The 22767-nt window shown below is 41.8% G+C and overlaps 1 protein-coding gene across 6 annotated transcripts in view; it reads right to left on the bottom strand.

Moving 5' to 3' along the window:
• The window catches only part of WNK2 (WNK lysine deficient protein kinase 2), a 148111-nt gene that overhangs the window by 38151 nt on the left and 87193 nt on the right, over positions 1-22767 (bottom strand). For 5 of the 6 annotated variants that reach the window (XM_061200632.1, XM_061200630.1, XM_061200631.1 and 2 more), the window contains exons 20-23: positions 3579-4402; positions 3219-3288; positions 1250-1332; positions 462-1153 (exon numbers count right to left, since the gene is read on the bottom strand). In XM_061200632.1, coding sequence (XP_061056615.1) covers positions 462-1153; positions 1250-1332; positions 3219-3288; positions 3579-4402 — 1669 coding nt within the window. The remainder of the gene's footprint in view (positions 1-461; positions 1154-1249; positions 1333-3218; positions 3289-3578; positions 4403-22767) is intronic. The other variant, XM_061200628.1, reaches the window with a different exon arrangement.

Raw genomic sequence — 22767 nt, forward strand, 5'->3', positions numbered from 1 at the left:
GTGAGGGCAGGGCTGGGGCTCTCCTTGCAGAGCCAATAGTGGGAGAGAGGCACGGGCTCCTCCTGCCCACGTCTCCATCTCTGGGCCCACTCCAAGAGCCCATGGCCACTCCTTCCCAAGGACACCAGCCTCTCCCCACCTTAGTAACTGTACAGTGGGGCCCTCTTGCCCTGAAGGAGACTTCATGGTATAGCTGTACCTCAGTGACCCTGACCACAGCAGGGGCAGGTAAAACTTGCAGGGGGAGAGAGCGAGTGTGAGCAAGGCCTGTGTGTGAGACCAAAGGATGAGGGGAGGTGTGGCCCTCAGAGACCAGGGACCAGATCTGACGGCAGGGACATCGCCTGTACCCTGTCACCCGGCCCAGGCAGCTCAAAGTGCACATGGCAGGACCTGGACTTCAGCTGCGAGACACTTCCCTGACACCATGGCCCGGACCCAACCTGGTCCGCAGGACCTACTTCTCTCGAAGACTCTGCAACTCCTTTCTGATATCAGCATCCTCGATCTCTGAGTCATTGTCACTGCTGATGTAGGATGACTGGGAGTGGAAGGAGGTCACGCTGATGGTGGGGACCTTCACGCCCATCCTGCTGGGTGTCTCCAGGCCTGGGGAGCCAGCCCGAGAGGACCTGTGCAGGAAGGCAGTGGCCTTCTTCACAAAGTCACTGGCCACACCACCACCGCTGCCAGGCAGGGAGGTGTGCTTCTGCATGGGGGGCCTCCTTCGAGGGCACTCGTCCCCAGAGTCACTGGACATGGGCTCGCCCATGCCGACCTCGATGGAGGATGCCGTCTGTGCCCGCCGCACAGCCAGCTTCATGTCTGGGCTGCGGGGGGCCTCGTCCAGGTACACGTCAGGTGGGGCTGAGTACCGCAGGCTACTGGGGGAGGCCAGAGTCCACTCATCCTGGGTGCTGACCACTGAGAACCGGCCCACAGTTTTGGCTGGCGAGCTGCCATCCTGCTGCCCTGGCCACTTCTGAGGGGATCCTGAGACCAGAGTGCTGTGTGTCTGGGGATGGCTGTCCTGGCCACGCTGAGTCAATGTCCCCGGGCAGCTCTGCGTAGACTCGGCCAAGGTTTCCCCAGGGACCCTGCTGGTCCAACCTGTGGGCTCCAGATGTGCAGGGATGGCAGAAGCAGGGGCATCCTTGGGAAACAGTGGAAAGGAAAAGATTCCACACAAACACCATCAGAGAGCAAGCCCGCCAACCCACTGAGCATCTCACTGGAGAAAACTCCTTACCTGGGGGACACTGGGTACTACAGGTGAATCTGAGGCCACCTGTCCTCCCTCACAGCCCAGCATGCTGCTCAAAGACGATTCTGCTGTAGGAACGTCAAAATCATTACTCAGGCTGGTACAGAGAACAAGGGCAGGAATAGCCCAAAAGCAGCCAGTCAGAAGAGAAAGGGAGTGGCAGTGAGAAGGTGTGTGTGCAGCTAGGAAAACGAAAACTACTGACATCCTAACCCTGTCACTTCACAGGAGACTCCCTAGAACCCAGAAAAGCGGGGAGACATCAGCCCAACACTACTCAGGTCCCTGAAGACCCCTGCTCCAGACCCTCAGGCGCAGCCAGGCCCTCTACATACCTGATGACTATCACCGGTCTCACCTGTCCTCTCTGTACCCCTGATGATGTCACCCTGTCTCACCTGATATCTGTATCACCTGATGGCATCACCTTCTCTCTCCCTGACATGTTCCGATGATAAAAGGGTCTTATGAGGTCCTGGAAGATCAGATCAATAAGGCTAATTCCTAACCCTGCTGCTCCAATGTCTAGGGAAGGTCCCCATCATCTGAGGCTGTCTCAGTTCCCCATCTACAGGTGATATTTCTGATCAGCCTTCCCAGGTTGCTGTGAAGAGTAAACAACAGAAGCAGAAGGACCTCATGTGTGGGAGTCTGGCCTGAGCTGAGACCTGCACACAGCAAAAGAAAGCTGAGGCTGTGCGTTAGCCCGAGCTGGACTGACATGCTGTGGGAGGTTGGGGGTGGTGACAGGGGCTGACAGAGCCTCCAGCCAGGCTGGGGGGCTGCCCCCCTCACAGATTCCTGGGAAGACCTAGACCCGTCTGTCATGCAACCCCAACCCTAGGCAACACATGATACTCCTCCCCACGTGCCTGTGGCGGGGATCCTCCAACCTTGCTTTGCACACTTCCAGGAACAGGAGGCTCATTACCAACAGCTCTGACTGCCAGAAAAGTTCACCTCTTCCAAACTAGAATCTGTCTCCTTACATCTCTCCTATGAGTTTTGTACTCTGGAAGGTTCCAGCACTTGAAGTCACTGATGCTGCAGAAGGAGGCCCATGGTACACATCTAACGGACAGAAGTCAGAAGGAGATGGAGCAGGCACTCAGGTACAACCTCTCGCCTTCTCCCTTCCCCAGCACACTCCTGCTTCACCCCATGACCCTCATCTTCCGCAGGTGAACATCATATGCTACAGCTTCTGACCCCAATTACAGCTGCCCCACCCCTCTCAAGTGTGGCATCTATAAGAGAATGCCCTGTCCAGGGGTCCGGCCAGAATCCAACGGTCCACTCCCCTTGCTCTGTGAACTGGGGGGCTGTGCCTGCCACTGACACACACCCAGGGTCCCGTTACAAGGTCAGCTGGATCCTTATCTTGCTAATCTCCCAAGAAATTCCAGGCCAAGAAGGAACCAACACCTTAGAAGGTCAGACCAACTCCCTTGGGCTGAAACACAGGTGTTCGGATAATGAAATGAAAACTACAGCAAGAGTTCCTGCAGAGATGCATAATACCCAGGAGCCACAGAGGAAATCCTGTTTCAGAACTTCACAGATGGCTCCAGCTTGGCAGCTCCCATGGACCTGTTGGAACTCCCCGGCCCTGTACTCTGTCCAAAATATAAATAGTCATCTTGTAACCTTCTAAAGAAATGGAAGCTAGGGGTGTCCACCAGAACATATTGAGAGCACTGGGGGGCCAGACAGCCCCTGATAACATCCCAACACGCAGTCAACAGGGCTTTCACCCATTTCCACAGACAGAGGACTTTCTCTCCCTGGAGTGTGAATACATGGTTTGTGCTAGAACTCAGTGGGTTTTAACTAAGGCTTTATCATGACGAGCTCCTGCCACATCTGGGTCCCATCCAAGATGCTGTGGGGATGAAGGGTAAAGAGGCAGAATGTTTCAGAGTAAGGAAGGCTGGTAGCGCCTACGGCTTGTTACCTGTCACTGGCAAGGACGTGGCCTGCTCCAACGTGACATCTAATCCAAGGGCCGTTTCTGACTTTTCCAACTGAAGAAAGAAACAAAAAGGAAAGAGCTGTGAGCCTCACTTGCTAACACCTCTGCAGCAAAACTGCAAATCCTCTCCTCCAGTCCAAAGGCTGGGCTCCTCCTCCCTAGGCCACTTGAGCAAAACACGCACGGGTGGGTCAGGCAGGGGTCTCCGAGAACAGGACGGCCTGGGCTGGGGTAAGGCGGCTCTATATGGCCAGGATGCCTACTGGCCTGGGTTAGAGTCAGTCCCCGCCCCTGTCCAGACCCCCACCTGGGGACAGTGCCTCTGGGTGAGGTGGTACTCACCGCAGGCTGGGGCAGCAGGGCCAGGTCACCCCCAGAGGCCTCTGTGCGGGGTTCGTCCCCTCTTGGGGGCTCCGGGATGAAGTCTCGGTCACCTGCCTCCACAGGGGTCCCGGCCAAGGCTGAGGAGGTGGGCACATGCTCCTGGTAGAGCAGAGTCCGCAGCTTCTCATCCAGGCTCTTGATGGTGCTGTCCACGAAGCCCACCCTTGGGGGTGGCCCTTCCCCATCTGACTCCAAGGCTGAGGGCGGCTGAGGGGGGGCGGTAGGTGCCAGCGGGGGGCTGGGAAGTTGGGGAGTGGCCAGGCTGATGGCGCCCACCACAGAGGGGAGTGGAGGAAGGGGCTGGCCCAGGGTGGGCTGAGGGGCCCCGCCAGGGGCACCAGACACAGGAGCCAAAGCCAACAGGGGCTCCCCCCTGGTGCTGGGCTCTCTGGCTGAGCCAGGATCCCCCAGACCCATGGAGTGGGATGGGGCCTCCAGAGATGGGGCACAAGGCCCTTGGCCTGTGCCAGGGGCCTGTGCAGCAAGCTGGGCATCATGAGTCTCCACTAGTAGCCAGGGGGTCTTATGCTCACTGGCCGGCCCCTGAGGGGTCCCTGGGACCCCTGCCTGCATGGCAGCCCCTGTTGCTGGCTCTGGCTTAGGACTGGAAGCTGGTGGGGCCATGTCTTGGGGCACAGCAGTCACGGGAGGGGATGATGGCACCAAAGGGGATGGTGCACCACCAGGAGGGTCCCTGAGGCCTGCTTGGCTCAAAAGCTGCAGACTAGCCGAGAAGCTGGGTTTTTCCTTCAAAGACAGCTGGCCTTTACAGAACACTGGATCTAGAAGAAATAGGAAAAATTTACACTACACTAACCTATTGTGGTCCTATTTACCTGGCACTTCGCTAGCCAAAAAGATGCTTTCTATGAGCTGGTGGTGCCCTACACACCAGTCCTCTCTCCTTTTCTCAGATGTGCCAACTTCATGCATGTGCTGGCCTCTGCCTGAGACACCTTGCACAGGTCTTCCTGCAGCCCCACTTCCCACCTCAGGCTATGCACCAGCAGTGTCCCATTCAGCTGCACTAGCACACCCACACCTTCCTTCTGATTTTTCTGTAGCACTAAGCCATCAGGCACTAACCCATCACCTGTCTGTCGACTGTCATTCCAGCTCCATAAAAATATGGTTCTGGTCACCCTTGCACTGGCCCATTCCACAAAATTGTAAAATGAAATTATAAAATCTAAGTAGTGAGCTGTACACACTCCCCTGCCCTGGAGTGAGCAGGAACTTCTGATGAACCAGACACTGTGCTTTGGTAAGATCAGAAGCTCAGACCAGAGAGAGGAGATCAAGATGGAGGAATAGAAGGACACCTTCTACTAGTTCACCTTCCTCTATGAACACTTCAAAAATATATCAAATGTGGAGCAATTCTCACTAAAATCAAACCGAAGACTGGCAGAAAGACTGTTATACAACCAAGGCTGTAAAGATCCACATGGAGTTGGGTAAGAAGCGATCACGTCAGAACTGGCACCCCTAGGAGGGGACACAGAAGTAGAGAGGGATTACAAGGGCTTGGAGATCCTCCCTGGGGAGTGAGCCGTTTGAACACACATTGGGCTATAACAAACCTAGAATTTGCTTGTGAAGAGTGTGAACACTCTTGCTTACTCCTAGGAACAAGACAGAGGAAGCAGATTGAAACTGCCTGGGACTCTGGTCCGTTTCCTGCAACTGTTCCAACACGTGCCCTAGCCCACACTGAACACCCACTCCGGCACCTCTAGCTCCAGCACAGCTTCCCACTAGGTCAAAGGCTGCTGTCACGGAGGAAAGTGCATTTGTGGGAGACAGAGCCGGCTCTGACCCAGCCCTGCATCTGAATGGGGTGGGAGCAGCCATTACTGGTGTTCACAGAGGTGGCAAATCAGGACAGACTGGAGCTCTGACTGGTGTGCAGGGACAGCACCAGCACACACACCGGCCTACATCAGGCACCACTCAGACACTCTTGCTCCAGCATGGATCTCCACTGGTGCAAAGGTGCCATTGTTGGGAGGGTGAAGAGCACACACTTAGAGGGAAAGGAGGTAGCTCAGACCCCACCCTCAGGGATTCGGCTCCAGACCTTGGGACCAGACCCCGATCCTAATAGGGCAGTGATGACCACTGAGCATAGAAGCAGCCCCAGATCATATCTGGCTCTGCCTCCACCCTCTCCATCTCCATCCCCATCTACCACCAAGGTGATACCAGTCAGCGCACTCTGGGGAAGACATGACCAATGCTCACTTCAGATCCAGCTCTCCTGCCAAAGCCACTGGGCAGACAGACTGCACAGAGATGCTCCCACACAAGTACAACCCTCCCAGGCCAAGACAGGTAACTGTTTCACCTAATTTCATAGAGACAAAGAACGTTAAGCAAAATGCAAATACAGAGGAATTTGTTTGAAATGAAAAAATGATGAAAATAAAGAAACCTGAAAAAACAACTAATGAAACAGAGATAAATAATTTACCAGAAAGAGTTCAAGGCATTAGTAAAAAGAATGCTAAATGAACTAAGGAAAAGAATAGATGAACACAGTAAGAATTTTAACAGAGAAGTAGAAAATATAAAAAATAAACAGTCAGAGATGAAGAATACAACAACTGAAATGAAAAACATACTAGAAAGATTTAATAGCAGACTAAGTGATACAGAAGAATGCATAAGAGATCTGGAAGAGAGACTAATGGAAATCATCCAATCAGAACAGAAAAAGAATATAAAAAAATGAGAACACTTTAAGGGACCTCTAGGATAACATCAAGCATACTAACATTTGCATTATAGGGGCTCCAGAAGGAGAAAAGAGAGAGAAAAGTGTCAAAAATGTATTTGATGAAATTATGGCTGAAAACTTCCTGAACCTGCAGAAGGAAACAGATATCCAGGTACAGTAAGCAGAGAATGTCCCAAACAAGATGAACTGAAAGAGACACACACCAAAATGTACCATAATTAAAATGGTAAAATTTAAAGACAAAGAGACAATTTAAAGGCAGCAAGAAAAAAACAGTCATATACAAAGGAACACCCATAAATCTATCAGCTGATTTTTCTGCAGAAACTTTGCAGGCCAGAAGGGAATGGCATGACATATTAAAGTGCTGAAAGGGCAAAATCTACAACCTAGGATACTCTACCCAGCAAGATTATCATTCAGAATTAAGAGCGATAAAGAACTTCTCAGATAAGGAAAAACTAAAAGAGTTCATCAATACTTAAACCACCCTAAAAGAAGTCTTAAAAGGTCTTCTCCAAGTGGAAAAAAAAAGGCTACAACAAGATGTAAACATTTATAGGAAAGGAAAAATCCCACTAGTAAAGGCAAATATATAGTAAAGGCTGTGGATCAGCTGCTTACATAAGTTAGTACAAGGTTAAAAGACAAAAATTAGAAAGTCAACTATAACTACAATAAACAGCTAAGGGATAAACATGAAGATGTAAATATGACATCAAAAACACAAAATGTGGCGACTTCCCTGGCAGTCCAGTGGTTAAGACTCCACGCTTCCACTGCAGGGGGCACAGGTTTGATCCCTGGTCAGGGAACTACGATCCCACATGTCGCTCAGCGCGGCCAAAAAAAAAAACACAAAATGTGGGGGAGAGGAGTAAAAAAATGTACATTTTTTAGAATGTGTTTGAACTTAAATGACTACCAGTTTAAAACAAGTAGATATATAGATCAACATATATGAACCCCAAGGTAACCACAAATCAAAATCCTACAATAGATACACAAAAAAATAGGGAGAAAGTAACACAAGCATACCACTAAGGAAAATCATCAAACCACAAGGGAAGAAACTAAAAGAAGAAGAAAAGAATATAGAATGACAAAAACAACCAGAAAACAAGTAACAAAATGGCAGTTAAGTACATACCTATATGTAATTACTTTAAATGTCAATGGACTAAATGTTCCAATCAAAATACATAAAGTGGATGACCGGATAAAAAACAAGACCCATCTATGGGCAAGAGACTCTCTTTAGAGTGAAAGACACACAGACTAAAAGTGAGGAGACGGAAGGAGATATTTCATGGAAATGAAAATGATAAGAAAGCTGGTAGCGATACTCATATCTTACAAATTAGACTTTAGAAGAAAGTGTAAAAAAGACAGAGAAGGGCATTATATAATGATATAGTGATCAATACAAGAAGAGAATATAACATTCATTAATATATATGCACCCAATATAGGTGCACCTAAATATGGAAAGCAAATATTAACAGACAGAAAATGGAGAAATTGACAATAGAATAATAGTAGGAGACTATAACACCCTACTTACATCAAGGGACATATCATATAGAAAGAAAATCAATAAGGAAATAGTGGTCTTAAATGACACATTCGACCAGTTGGACTTAATAGATACCTACAGGACATTCCATCCAAAACAGCATAATATACATTCTGTTCAAGTGCATGTGAAACATTCTCCAGGACAGATTACAGGCTAGACCACAAAACAAGTCTTAACAAATTTATAAAACAGAAATTGCATCAAGCATTTTTTCTGACAACAAAAGTATGAAACTAGGATTCAATTACAGGAAGAAAAATGGAAAAAACAAAAACATGTGGAGATTAAACAATATCCTATTATAAAAACAATGGGTCAATGAAGAAATCAAAGAGGAAATCAGAAAACATCTGGAGAAATGAAAATAAAAACACAACTTTCAAAAATCTATGTGACACTGAAAAGTGGTTCTAAGAGGGAAGTTTATAGCAATATAGGCCTACCTCAAAAAGAAAGAAAAATCTCAAATAAATAACCTAATTTACTGTCCAAAGGAATTAAAGAACAAACAAAGCCCAAAGTCAGCAGAAAAAAGAAATAATAAAGATCAGAGAAGAAATGAATAAAACAGAGACCAAAAAACAACATAATAATCAATGAAAACAAGAGCTGGGTTTTTTTTTTAAAGACAAACAAAATTGATAAGCCTTTATCCAGGCTCGTTATGAAAAAAAGAGAGAGGACTCAAACAAAATAAGAAATGAAAGAGGAGAAATTACAACTGATATCACAGAGGTACGAAAAATCATAAGAACAGTTATACAGCAACAAACTGGACAACCTAAAAGTGGATAAAAAATCCTAGAACCACACAATCTTCTAAGACTGAATCAGAAATAAATAAACAATCTGAATAGACTGGTCACTAGTAGTGAAATTGAATTCGTAATCAAAAAACTCCCAGCAGGGCTTCCCTGGTGGCGCAGTCGTTGAGAATCTGCCTGCCAATGCAGGGGACACGGGTTTGAGGCCTGGTCTGGGAAGATCCCACATGCCGCGGAGCAACTGGGCCTGTGAGCCACAACTACTGAGCCTGCGCGTCTGGAGCCTGTGCTCCGCAACAAGAGAGGCCGCGACAGTGAGAGGCCTGCGCACCGCGATGAAGAGTGGCCCCCACTTGCCGCAACTAGAGAAAGCCCTCGCACAGAAACGAAGACCCAACACAGCCAAAAATAAATAAATAAATAAAAATTTAAAAAATACAACAAATTAAAAAAAAAACAAAAAAAAAAACCTCCCAGCAAACAAAGGTCCAGGACCAGATAGATGGCTTCACAGGGAAATTCCATCAAATATATAAAGAAGAGCAAATACCTAGCCTTCTGAAACTATCCCAAAAACTGACGAGGACAGAACATTCCCAAATTCATTCTACGAGGCCACCATTATCCTGATACCAAACCGAGAAAAATACACTACAAAAGAATTACAGGCCAATAACAGGCATATAAAAAGATGTTCAACATTGTTAATTATTAGAGAAATGCAAATCAAAACTACAATGAGGTACCACCTCAAACAAGTCAGAATGACCATCATTAAAAAGTCTAAAAATAATAAATGCTGGAGAGGATGTAGAGAAAAGAGAACCCTCCTACACTGTTGTTGAGAATGTAAGTTGGTGCAGCCACTATGAAAAACAGTATGGAGGTTCCTCAAAAAGCTAAAAATAGACTTGCCATATGATCCAGCAATCCCACTACAGGGCATATATCCAGACAAAACTATAATTCAAAAAGATACATGCACCCCCTACGTTGATAGCAGCACTATTCACAATAGCCAATACATGGAAACAACCTAAATGTCCATTGACAGATGAATGGACAAAGAAGATGTGGTACAAAAAAAAGGAAGATGTGGTACAAATACACAATGGAATACTACAGCCATAAAAAAAGAACAAAATAAGACAGCAGAAGCAAGAACTACAATCCTGCAGCCTGTGGAACAAAAACCACATTCACAGAAAGACAGACAAGATGAAAAGGCAGAGGGCTATGTACCAGATGAAGGAACAAGATAAAACCACAGAAAAACAACTAAATGAAGTGGAGATAGGCAACCTTCCAGAAAAACAATTCAGAATAATGATAGTGAAGATGATAGTGAAGATTTGCCTCCATTCTCGAAAAGAAATGGAGGCAAAGATCGAGAAGATGCAAGAAATGTTTAACAAAGATCTAGAAGAATTAAAGAACAAACAAACAGAGATGAACAACACAATAACTGAAAGGAAAAATACACTAGAAGGAATCAATAGCAGAATAACTACTTAGTTATTACTATAACTATACTAACTAATTACTATATTACTAATATATACTATACTATATTACTAATTACTATAACTATACTAGCTAACTAACTATACTAACTAACTAATAGCAGAATAGCTATTTGGTTTAGCAGAATAACTATTTAGAGGCAGAAAAATGGATCAGTGACCTGGAAGACAGAATGGTGGAATTCACTGCCATGGAACAGAATAAAGAAAAAAGAATGAAAAGAAATGAAGACACCTTAAGAGACCTCTGGGAAAACATGAAACACAACAACATTCGCATTATAGGGGTCCCAGAAGGAGGAGAGAGAGAGAAAGGACCCAAGAAAATATTTGAAGAGATTATAGTCGAAAACTTCCCCAACATGGGAAAAGAAATAGCCACCCAAGTCCAGGAAGTGCAGAGAGTCCCATACAGGATAAACCCAAGGAGAAACATGCTGAGACACATAGTAATCAAATTGGCAAAAATCGAAGACAAAGAAAAATTATTGAAAGCAGCAAGGGAAAAATGACAAGTAATATACAAAGGAACTCCCATAAGGTTAACAGCTGATTTCTCAGCAGAAACTCTACAAGCCAGAAGGGAGTGGCATGATATACTCAAAGTGATGAACGGGAAGAAACTACAACCAAGATTACTCTACCCAGCAAGCATCTCCTTCAGATTCGATGGAGAAATCAAAAGCTTTACAGACAAGCAAAAGCTAAGAGAATTCAGCACCACCAAAGCAGCTCTACAACAAATGCTAAAGGAACTTCTCTAAGTGGGAAACACAAGAGAAGAAAAAGACCTACAAAAACAAACCCAAAACAATTAAGAAAATGGTCATAGGAACATACATATTGATAATTACCTTAAATGTGAATGGAATAAATGCTCCAACCAAAAGACACAGGCTTGCTGAATGGATACAAAAAACAGGACCCATATATATGCTGTCTACAAGAGACCCACTTCAGACCTAGGGACACATACAGACTGAAAGTGAGGGGATGGAAAAAGATATTCCATGCAAATGGAAATCAAAAGAAAGCTGGAGTAGCTATACTCGTATCAGATAAAATAGACTTTAAAATAAAGAATGTTACAAGAGACAAGGAAGGACACTACATAATGATCAAGGGATCAATCCAAGAAGAAGATATAACAATTATAAATATATATGCACCCAACATAGGAGCAACTCAATAGATAAGGCAACTGCTAACAGCTATAAAAGAGGAAATTGACAGTAACACAATAATAGTGGGGGACCTTAACACCTCACTTACACCAATGGACAGATCATCCAAACAGAAAATTAACAAGGAAACACAAGCTTTAAATGACACAACAGACCAGATAGATTTAATTGATATTTATAGGACATTCCATCCAAAAACAGCAGATTACACGTTCTTCTCAAGTGTGCACGGAACATTCTCCAGGATAGATCACATCATGGGTCACAAATCAAGCCTCAGTAAATTTAAGAAAATTGAAATCATATCAAGCATCTTTTCTGACCACAATGCTGTGAGATTAGAAACCAATTATAGAGAAAAAGAGTAAAAAACACAAACACATGGAGGCTGAACAATACGTTACTAAATAACCAAGAGACCACTGAAGAAATCAAAGAGGAAATCCAAAAATATCTAGAGACAAATGACAATGAAAACACGATGATCCAAAACCTATGGGATGCAGCAAAAGCAGTTCTAAGAGGGAAGTTTATAGCTATACAAGCCTACCTCAAGAAACAAGAAAAATCTCAAATAAACAATGTAACGTTAAACCTAAGGGAACTAGAGAAAGAAGAACAAACAAAACCCAAAGTTAGTTAGCAGGAGGAAAGAAATCATAAAGATCAGAGCAGAAATAAAGGAAATAGAAACAAAGAAAACAATAGCAAAGATCAATAAAACTAAAAGCTGGTTCTTTGAGAAGATAAACAAAATTGATAAACCATTAGCCAGGCTCATCAAGAAAAAGAGGGAGAGGACTCAAATCTATAAAATTAGAAATGAAAAAGGAGAAGTTACAACAGACACCGCAGAAATACAAACCATCCTAAGGGACTACTACAAACAACTCTATGCCAATAAAATGGACAACCTGGAAGAAATGGACAAATTCTTAGAAAAGCACAACATTACACAACTGAACCAGGAAGAAATAGAAAATATAAACAGTCCAATCACAAGCACTGAAATTGAGACTGTGATTAAAAATCTTCCAATAAACAAAAGCTGAGGACCAGATTGCTTCGCAGGCGAATTCTATCAAACATTTACAGAAAAGCTAACGCCTATTCTTCTCAAACTCTTCCAAAATATAGCAGAGGGAGGAACACTCCCAAACTCATTCTACGAGGCCACCATCACCCTGATACCAAAACCAGACAAAGAGGTCACAAAGAAAGAAAACTACAGGCCAGTATCACTGATGAACACAGATGCAAAAATCCTCAACAAAATACTAGCAAACAGAATCCAACAGCACACTAAAAGGATCATATACCATGATCAAGTGGGGTTTATCCCAGGAATGCAAGGATTCTTCAATATACGTAAATCAATCAATGTGATAAACCATATTAACAAATTGAAGGAGAAAAACCATATAATCATCTCAATAGATGCAGAAAAAGCTTTTGACAAAATTCAACACCCATCTATGATAAAAACCCTCCAGAAAGTAGGCATAGAGGGAACTTACCTCAACATAATAAAGGCCATATATGACAAACCCACAGCCAACATCGTTCTCAATGGTGAAAAACTGAAACCATTTCCTCTAAGATCAGGAACAAGACAAGGTTGTCCACTCTCACCACTATTATTCAACATAGTTTTGGAAGTTTTATCCACAGCAATCAGAGAAGAAAAAGAAATAAAAGGAATTCAAATCAGAAAAGAAGCAGTAAAGCTGTCACTGTTTGGAGATGACATGATACTATACATAGAGAATCCTAAAGATGCTATCAGAAAACTAGTAGAGCTAATCAATGAATTTGGTAAAGTAGCAGGATACAAAATTAATGCACAGAAATCGCTTGCATTCCTATACACTAATGATGAAAAATCTGTAAGAGAAATTAAGGAAACACTCCCATTTACCACTGCAACAAAAAGAATAAAATACCTAGGAATAAACTTACCTAAGGAGACAAAAGGCCTGTATGCAGAAAACTATAAGACACTGATGAAAGAAATTAAAGATGATACAAACAGATGGAGAGATATACCATGTTCTTGGATTGGGAGAATCAACATTGTGAAAATGACTATACTACCCAAAGCAATCTACAGATTCAATGCAATCCCTATCAAAATACCAATGGCATTTTCACAGAACTACAACAAAAAATTTCACAATTTGTATGGAAACACAAAAGACTCCGAATAGCCAAAGTAATTTTGAGAAAGAAAAACAGAGCTGGAGGAATCAGGCTCCCTGACTTCAGACTATACCACAAAGCTAAAAGCTACAGTAATCAAGAGAGTATGGTACTGGCACAGAAACAGAAATATAGACCAATGGAACAGGATGGAAAGCCCAGAGATAAACCCACACATATGGTCACCTTATTTTTGATAAAGGAGGCAAGAATATACAGTGGAGAAAAGGCAGCCTCTTCAATAAGTGGTGCTGGGAAAACTGGACAGCTACATGTAAAAGAATGAAATTAGAACACTCCCTAACACCATACACAAAAATAAACTCAAAATGGATTAAAAACCTAAATGTAAGGCTAGACACTATCAAACTCTTAGAGGAAAACATAGGCAGAATACTCTATGACATAAATCACAGCAAGATCCTTTTTGACCCACCTCCTAGAGAAATGGAAATAAAAACAAAAATAAACAAATGGGACCTAATGAAATTTAAAAGCTTTTGCACAGGAAAACCATAAAGAACACAAAAAGACAACCTCAGAATCGGAGAAAATATTTGCAAATGAAGCAACTGACAAAGGATTAATCTCCAAAATTTACAAGCAGCACATGCAGCTCAATATCAAAAAAACAAACAACCCAATCCAAAAATGGGCAGAAGACTTAAAGAGATATTTCCCCAAAGAAGATATACAGATTGCCAACAAACACATGAAAGGATGCTCAACATCACTAATCATTAGAGAAATGCAAATCAAAACTACAATGAGGTATCACCTCACACCAGTCAGAATGGCCATCATCAAAAAAATCTAGAAACAATAAATGCTGGAGAGGGTGTGGAGAAAAGGGAACCCTCTTGCACTGTTGGTGGGCATGGAAATTGATACAGCCACTATGGAGAACAGTATGGAGGGTCCTTAAAAAAAAAAAAATAGAATTACCATACAACCCAGCAATCCCACTACTGGCATATATGCTGAGAAAACCGTAATTCAAAAAGAGTTATGTACCACAATGTTCATTGCAGCTGTATTTACAATAGCCAGGATATGGAAGCAACCTAAGTGTCCCTCGACAGATGAATGGATAAAGAAGATGTGGCACATATATACAATGGAATATTACTCAGCCGTAAAAAGAAACGAAATTGAGTTATTTGTAGTGAGGTGGATGAACCTAGGGTCTGTCATACAGAGTGAAGTAAGTCAGAAACAGAAAAACAAACACCGTATGCTAACACATATATATGGAATCTAAAAAACAAACAAAAAAATGGTCATGAAGAACCTACGGGCAAGACAGGAATAAAGACGCAGGCCTACTAGAGAATGGACCTGAGGATACGGGGAGGGGGAAGGGTAAGCTGGGACGAAGTGAGAGTCGCATGGACATATATACACTACCAAATGTAAAATAGACAGCTAGTGGGAAGCAGCCGCATAGCACAGGGAGATCAGCTCTGTGCTTTGTGACCACCTAGAGGGGTGGGATAGGGAGGGTGGGAGCAGACGCAAGAGGGAGGAGATATGGGATATATATATATGTATAGCTGATTCGCTTTGTAATAAAGCAGAAACTAACACACCATTGTAATGCAGTTATACTCCAATAAAGATGTTAAAAAAAATTGATGAAGGATTTTAAGTTGATACAAAGAAAGAGAAAGCTATTGAATGTTCCTGGGTTGGAAGAATTAATAGTGTTAAAATGGCCATACTGCCCAAAGCAATCTACAGATTTAATTCAATCCCTATCAAAATACCCAGGACATTTTTCACAAAACTAGAACAAATAATCCTAAAATTTATATGGAACCACAATGACCCCAAGTTGCCAAACCAATCTTGAGGAAAAAGGACAAAGCTGGAGGTATCACATTCCCTGCCTTCACACTATACTACAAAGCTACGGTAATCAAAACAGGATGGTACTGGCACAAAAACAGACACATATATCAGTGGAACAGAACAGAGAGCCCAGACACTTATAGTCAATTAATCTACGACAAAGGAGGCAAGAAAATACAATGGAGAAAAGATAGTCTCCAACAAGTGGTGCTGGTAAAACAGGACAGCTACGTGTAAAAGAATGAAATTAGACCATTTTCTCACACTATATACAAAAATAAACACCAAATTGATTAACGACTGGAAACCATAAAACTCCTAGATGAAAACATAAGCAGAATACTCTTTGACATAAATCTTAGCAGTAATTTTTTTGATCTGTCTCCTAAGGCAAAGGAAACAAAAACAAAAATAAACAAATGGGACCTAATTAAATGTAGAAGCTTTGGCACAGCAAAGGAAACCACTGACAAAATGAAAAAATGACCTGCTGAATAGGAGAAAATATTTGCAAATGATATGACAGATAAGGGGTTAAATACAAAATATATAAATAGCTCATACAACTCAATATGAAAAAAACAAACCACCCAATTTAAAAATGGGCTGAAGACCTAAATAGACTTTTTTTCAAAGATGTACAGATAGCCAACAGGCATATGAAAAGATGCTCAAAATCACTAATCATCAGAGAAATGCAAATCAAAACCACAATGAGATATCACCTCATACCTGTCAGAATGGCTATCAAAAAAAAGACCACAAATAACAAATGCTGGCAAGGATGTGGAGAAAAAGGAACCATCATACACAGTTGGTGGGAATGTAAACTGGTGTAGCCACCATGGAAAACAGTATGGAGGTTCCTCAAAAAAATAAAAATAGAACTACCATGTGATCCAGCAATTCCTCTCCTAGGTATATATCTGGAAAAAATGAAAACACTAATTTGATGTAAAAGATACATGCACCCCCAATGTTCATAGCAGCATTACTTATAAACAGCAAGATATGGAAGCGACCTAAGTGTCCATCAACAGATGAATGGATAAAGAAGATGCATTATACATATATACAATGGAATACTACTCAGCCATTAAAAAGAATGAAATTTTGCCACCTGCAACAACATGGAGGGATCTGGAGGGTATTATGATTAGTGAAATAAGTCAGAGAAAGACAAATACTGTATATTATCACTTATATGTGGAATCCAAAAAATAAAACAAATAGACTCACAGATATAGAGAATAAACTAGTGGTTACCATTGGAGAGAGGGGAAGGATGGGGAGGGGGAGGGGCAAGATAGGGTTAGGGGAGTAAGAGCAACAAAATACTATGTATAAAATAAGCTACAAGGATATATTGTATGGCACAGGGGATATATCCAATATTTTATAACAACTTTAAATCAACTATAATCTATAAAAATATTGAATCAATATGTTTTATACTTGAAACTAATGTAATATTGTCTTCAATATAGATAGATAGATAAAGTGGAGATAATAATTTTTTTTTTTTAAAAAAGAAGCTCGGACCAACAGCATCTTGTCAGGGGCTGGAAAGGGATCCTCGTAGGGAGGTACCCTGGGAACCAATTGGTAGAACATAGCTCAACAGCATCCTACCTAGGACCTCTCAGAGCCTCTGTGTGCTCACAGGAGTGGGAAAGTTGAGAGGAGAATGCAGGATGCAGAGTTTCCAATACTTACTTGGTCTTCGAGCCTACTTGTCTTTTTAAAGAAAACAAACTTTCTCCTTTTAATAACACAAACAAAATTTACAAAATGAAAGGTTTTAAAAGCTTACCAAAAGAAATGATAGTGGGGGAGAGTGCCAGGTTCCGAAGCCCCCAGACTCACATTGCCCCTCCCCAGCATATGTAACATAACTTTCACATTTGTTTTTCTTTAAAGCACTGCCATGCAAGTATGTGCTCTAAAACACCATAGTTGAGTTTTGCCTGATTTAGGATATTGTATCAGTGAACTCACAATGCATTTATCCTTTCCTGTCTGGCTTCTCTCTCACCATTATATCTGGGAGATTCATCCATTTGGGTGTCTGTAGACTGTTTCACTCTAGGACTCTCCCAGGACTCACTAGTAATTGTGTGGCTGATGTGCTTTGGCTTGCTGCAAGGTGGAACATGACTAATACTAACACACAAGAGTGAGTGTGCCTGTGCACACTGCAAAGCTGTGCAAAGCTGCTGGGTCAAAGAAGCTTCAGCCTTCAGGAGAGGACACTAACCGGCTTCCCAAAGCAAGTGTGCCAGTTCCCCCTCCCATAGCAGCCTCTGAGCACTCCTGGGGCTTCCTACCCTTCATAGGTCATCCTGGAGGGTGTAATAGGATCTTAATATGATTTTGCATTTGCTTTATTGTGGTAAATACACTCAACAGGAGATCTACTCCCTTAACATTTGAAGTACACAATACAGTATTGCTTTCTATAGGTGCAATGTTGTACGGCAGATCTCTAAAACGCATTCATCTTGCCTAACTGAAACTTTATACCCATTGAATAGCAACTCCCCATATCTGCCCCCCGCCAGGATCTGCCAACCACCCTTGTACTCCCGGCTTCAATGAGTTTGACTACTCTACATACCTCATACTAAGTGGACTCGTACAGTATTTGTCTTTTGTGATTGGCTTACTTCGCTTAGCGTAATGTCCTCCAGGTTCACCCATGTAGTCACAAATGGCAGGATCTCCTTTTCTAATGCTTAATAATATTCCATTGTAAGTAAATACCACATTTTCTTTATCCATTTGTATGGTCAGGCCACTAACGATGGCTGTTCTCTTGCTCTCTGTACATCCCCTGCCTGACCAGTGCCTGCTTCACCTACACTCTACTCACATGACTGACCTTCCGACATACTTGCCCCAGACCCCAGCTAGTGATAGCTTATCAAACAGTGGTGAGGGGCGTACCCCTCTGTTGGTTTCCCTAGTAACTAATAAGCCAACCTGATACAATTTCCCCTTTAACTGGCAATCTCCCCTTCCCCCTAGGAGCAAAGGCTGCCACCATGTCCTGCCCACCATGTGCCACACACGGTAGGGTGCTGCTCCAGGACCTTGCTTCAGACATGTAAGCTCCCCCATCACTTAAATCACTGATGTCTCTGTTACTGACTCTGGGCTCTTTCTTTGGTCTTAAAGCTGGGAAAGTGCAGGCCTTGTAGCCCTCCAGGGTGCAGCCCAACACCATTCATCTACTGACTGACATTTAGGTTGTTTCCATATTTTGGCTATTGTGAATAATACTGGAATGAACATGGGGGGGTGTGCAGATTTCTCTTCAAGATAGTGATTTTACTTGCTTTGGACAAATACCCAGAAGTGGGACTGCTGAATCATACGGTAGTTCTGTTTTCTCTTTTTGAGGAACCTCCATATTGTTTTCCACAGCGTCCGCACCATTTTACATTCCCACCAATAGTGCACAGGGTTCCCATTTATCCACATCCTTGCCAATGCTTTTCTTTCTTTTTTTTTTTTCTTTTATAATAGCCATCCTGACAGGTGGTGAGGTGGTACGTCATTGTGGTTTTTATTTGCATTTTCCTGATAACTAATTAAATTGAGCACCTTTTCTTATCTTTATCTGGTTATCCTCTGTAACAACATACCTGTCCTAGCCCTTTGCCTATTCTATTGAGTTATCATTCTTTTCCTTTTTATTGTAATAGTTCTTTAGGTATGCTGGATGAGAACCAGCTTTTGTTGGTTATAAACATTGTAAATATCTTCTCTCGCTCTGTAATTTGCCTATTTGCTCAATTCGTGGTGTCTTTTGATGAACAATAGTTCTTAATTTTAATGTAGTCAAATTTAACCAAATTTTAGCCAGTCTTTCCTTTAGATTTTTTTGGTGAATTTTATTATGTCTACACTGGAGTCATAAAGATATTATAGTCTCTTATATTACTTTGACATTCACAATCTACTTGTAATGAGTTTGGTTTATGGTATAAGTTTAGAAACAAGGATGGTTTTCCCCCATATGGACAGCCTATTGTCCTCTTTTTTTAAGACCATCCTGTCCCCATCGTTTAGCAGTTAGACTTTTCTTGTCAACAGAGGTGTGGGCTTGCATCTGGGCTCTTTTACTCCATTGTTCAATTTGTCTATCCTTGTACCAGTATCATTTCATGGCTGTAGGTTTACGTAATTGGTCATGGCATTCAATAGAACAGTGTCCTTCCCCTAGAGAGTGTTTTGGTTTTTTCCGGCCCGTGTATTTCCACAAATACTGTATATTCAGCTTATCGATGCCCATTAAACTATTGTTAGAATTTTAACATGGAGATTGGGGAGAGTGGTGAGCCTGGAAAGGGCATGAAAGCTCCACACGCTTTCCCAATGCCTTGCCTTATATATCTCTTCGTCTGGCTGTTGATTCATATACTTTAGTATCCTTTTATAATAAATTGGTGATCTAGTAAATAACATGTTTCTCTGAGTTCTGTGAGCAATTCTAGCAATTAATCCAACCCAAGGAAGGGGTCACAGGAACCTCTGATTTATAGCCAGTCACTCAGAAGTATGGGAAACAGCCTTAACTTATGATTGGCATCCTGACTTAAGAGGGCATCATTGGAAACTCCAGTTTGTAGCCAGTTGGTCAGATGCACAGATAACAACCTGGGCTTGTGACCGGCATCTGAAGTGGCGGGTGGCTAGTGGGACTGAGCCCCTTACCTGTGGAATCTGATTCTATCTCCAGGTAGAAAGTGTCAGAATTCAGTTGAATTCTCAGACACCTTGCTGGCATCTGAGAACTGCTCGTTGGTGTAGGGAAGTCTACACACACACACACACACACACACACACACACACAAAGTTGGAATTGGGTCCAGGAACCCATTTACAATGTCCTACTCTACACTGCACTAACGAAGACCTCCAGTAGGATACTAAAAATCAGTGGTGATAACGGGTATCTTTATATTGCTCTACGTCTCAAAAAGAAAGCAACATATCACCATTAAGAATATTTGCTGTTTTTTAAATAGATATCCTTTGTCAGATTAAACAAATTCACTTTTATACCTATGTTCCTATTATTTAAAGTCATTAATAGATGTTGACTTTTATCAAATGCTTTCCTCCATCTATTGAGATGATCACATGCTTCTTTAATCTGCCTCTGGCAACCACCATTCCACTCACTGGTTCTATGAGCTCAACTTTTTTTTTCCCCCCAAATTCCACATACAACTGAGATCAAGAGTATTTGTCTTTCTCTGCTTGGCTTCTTTTACTTAGCATAATGACCTTCATTTCATCCATGTTGTCACAAATAGCAGGATTTTCTTCTTTTCATGGCTGAATATTCCATTGTGTGTATTTGCCATGTTTTCTTTATCCATTCAACTAGTGACACTTAGATTGTTTCCACATCTTGGCTACTATGAATAATGCCGCAGTGAACATGGAGGTGCAGATATCTCTTCGAGATAGTGATTTCAGTTCCTCTGGATAAATAGCCAGAAGTGGGATTGCTGGAACATATGGCAGTTCTATTTTTAAGGTATCAGGTTTTAAGTTTAAGTCTTTAATCCATTTTAAGTTGATTTTTGTGAGTGGTGTGAGATAGGGGTCCAATTTCATTTTTCTGTATTTGGATATCCAGCTTTCTCAGAATGATTTATTGAAGAGACTACCCTTTCCCTCACTGTGTATACGTGGTGCCCTTGTCATAGATTAGTTGACCATATATGGTTGGGTATACTTCCAGGCTCTCTATTCTGTTCCACTGGTCTATGTTTATTTTTTATGCTAATACCATATACTGTTTTGATTACTACAGCTTTGTAATATAGTTTGAAATCAGGAAATGATATACTTTGCTCTTTCTCAAAATTGCTTTGGCTATTTGGCTTCTTTTGTGATTCCATATGAATTCTACAATTTTTTATCTATTTCTGTGAAAAATGCCATTGGAATTTTGATGGGGATTGCACTGAATCTGCAGATGGCTTTGGGTAGTATACACATTTAATTCTTCCAATCAAAGAACATGAGATACGGTTCCATTTATTTCAATCTCTTTCATCAATGTCTCATAGTTTTCAGTGCACAGGGCTTTTACCTCCTGGTGAAATTTAACCCTGAGTATGATGCTATTATAAATGGGACTACTTTCTTAATTTATCTTTCAGATAGTTTGTTATTAGTTTATAGAAATAAAAGTGATTTTTGCATATTGATTTTATATTCTGCAACTTCACTGAGTTTACTAGTTCTAACAGTTTTTTGATGGAGTCTTTAAGGTTTTCTATATATTAGATTATGCCATCTGCAAACAGATACAATTTTACTTCTTCCTTTCTGATTGGGATGCCTTTTATTTCTTTTTCTTGCCTAACTGCTCTGGCTAGGGCTTCCAGGATGATGTTGAATAGAAGTAATGAGAGTGTGCATCCTTGTCTTGTTCCTAAACTAAGAGCAAAAGCTTTAGCTTTTCACCATTGAGTATGATGTTAGATGTGGGCTGGTTGTATATGGCCTTTATTATGTTGAAGTACATTCCTTTTACACCTTATTTGTTGAGATTTTTTTAATCATGAAAGGATGCTGAATTTTTTCAAATGCTTTTTACTGCATCTATTGAGATGATCGCAAGATTTCATTTTTCATTCTGTTAATGTGTTGTATCACATTTATTGATTTGCTTATATTGAACCATCCTTGCATCTCAGGAATAAACCCCACATGACTGTGGTGTATGATTCTTTTAATGTGCTGTTGATTCAGTTTGGTAGTATTTTGTTGAGATTTTCTGCATACAGATGCAATATAGATTCATCAAGGATACTGGCCTATAATTTTCTTTTCTTGTAGTAGCCTTGTCTGGCTTTGGTATCAGGGTAATGCTGGCCTAGTAAAATTAGTTTGGAAGTGTTATCTCTTCTTCAATTTTTTTGGAAGAGTTTAAGAAGGAATGGTGTTAATTCTTCTTTAAATATTTGGTAGAATTCACCATTGAAGTTATCTGGTCCTGGACTTTTTCTTTGTTGGGAGATTTTTGATTACTGATTTACTCTCCCACTAGTTATAAGTTCATTCAGATGTTCTATTTCTTCATGATGCAGTCTTGGTAGGCTGTATGTTTCCAGGAATTTATCCATTTTTTTAGGTTATCCAATATTTTGGTGTGTAGTTGTTCACGTTATTCTCTCGTGATTCTTTGTATTTCTGTGGTATCAGCTGTAATATCTCCTCTTTCAATTCTGATTTTATTTTCTTAGCCTAGCTAAAAGTTTGCTGATTTTGTTTAACTTTTC

Source organism: Eubalaena glacialis, chromosome 9 (genome assembly GCF_028564815.1).
Source record: "Eubalaena glacialis isolate mEubGla1 chromosome 9, mEubGla1.1.hap2.+ XY, whole genome shotgun sequence".
Lineage (NCBI taxonomy): Eukaryota > Metazoa > Chordata > Mammalia > Artiodactyla > Balaenidae > Eubalaena > Eubalaena glacialis.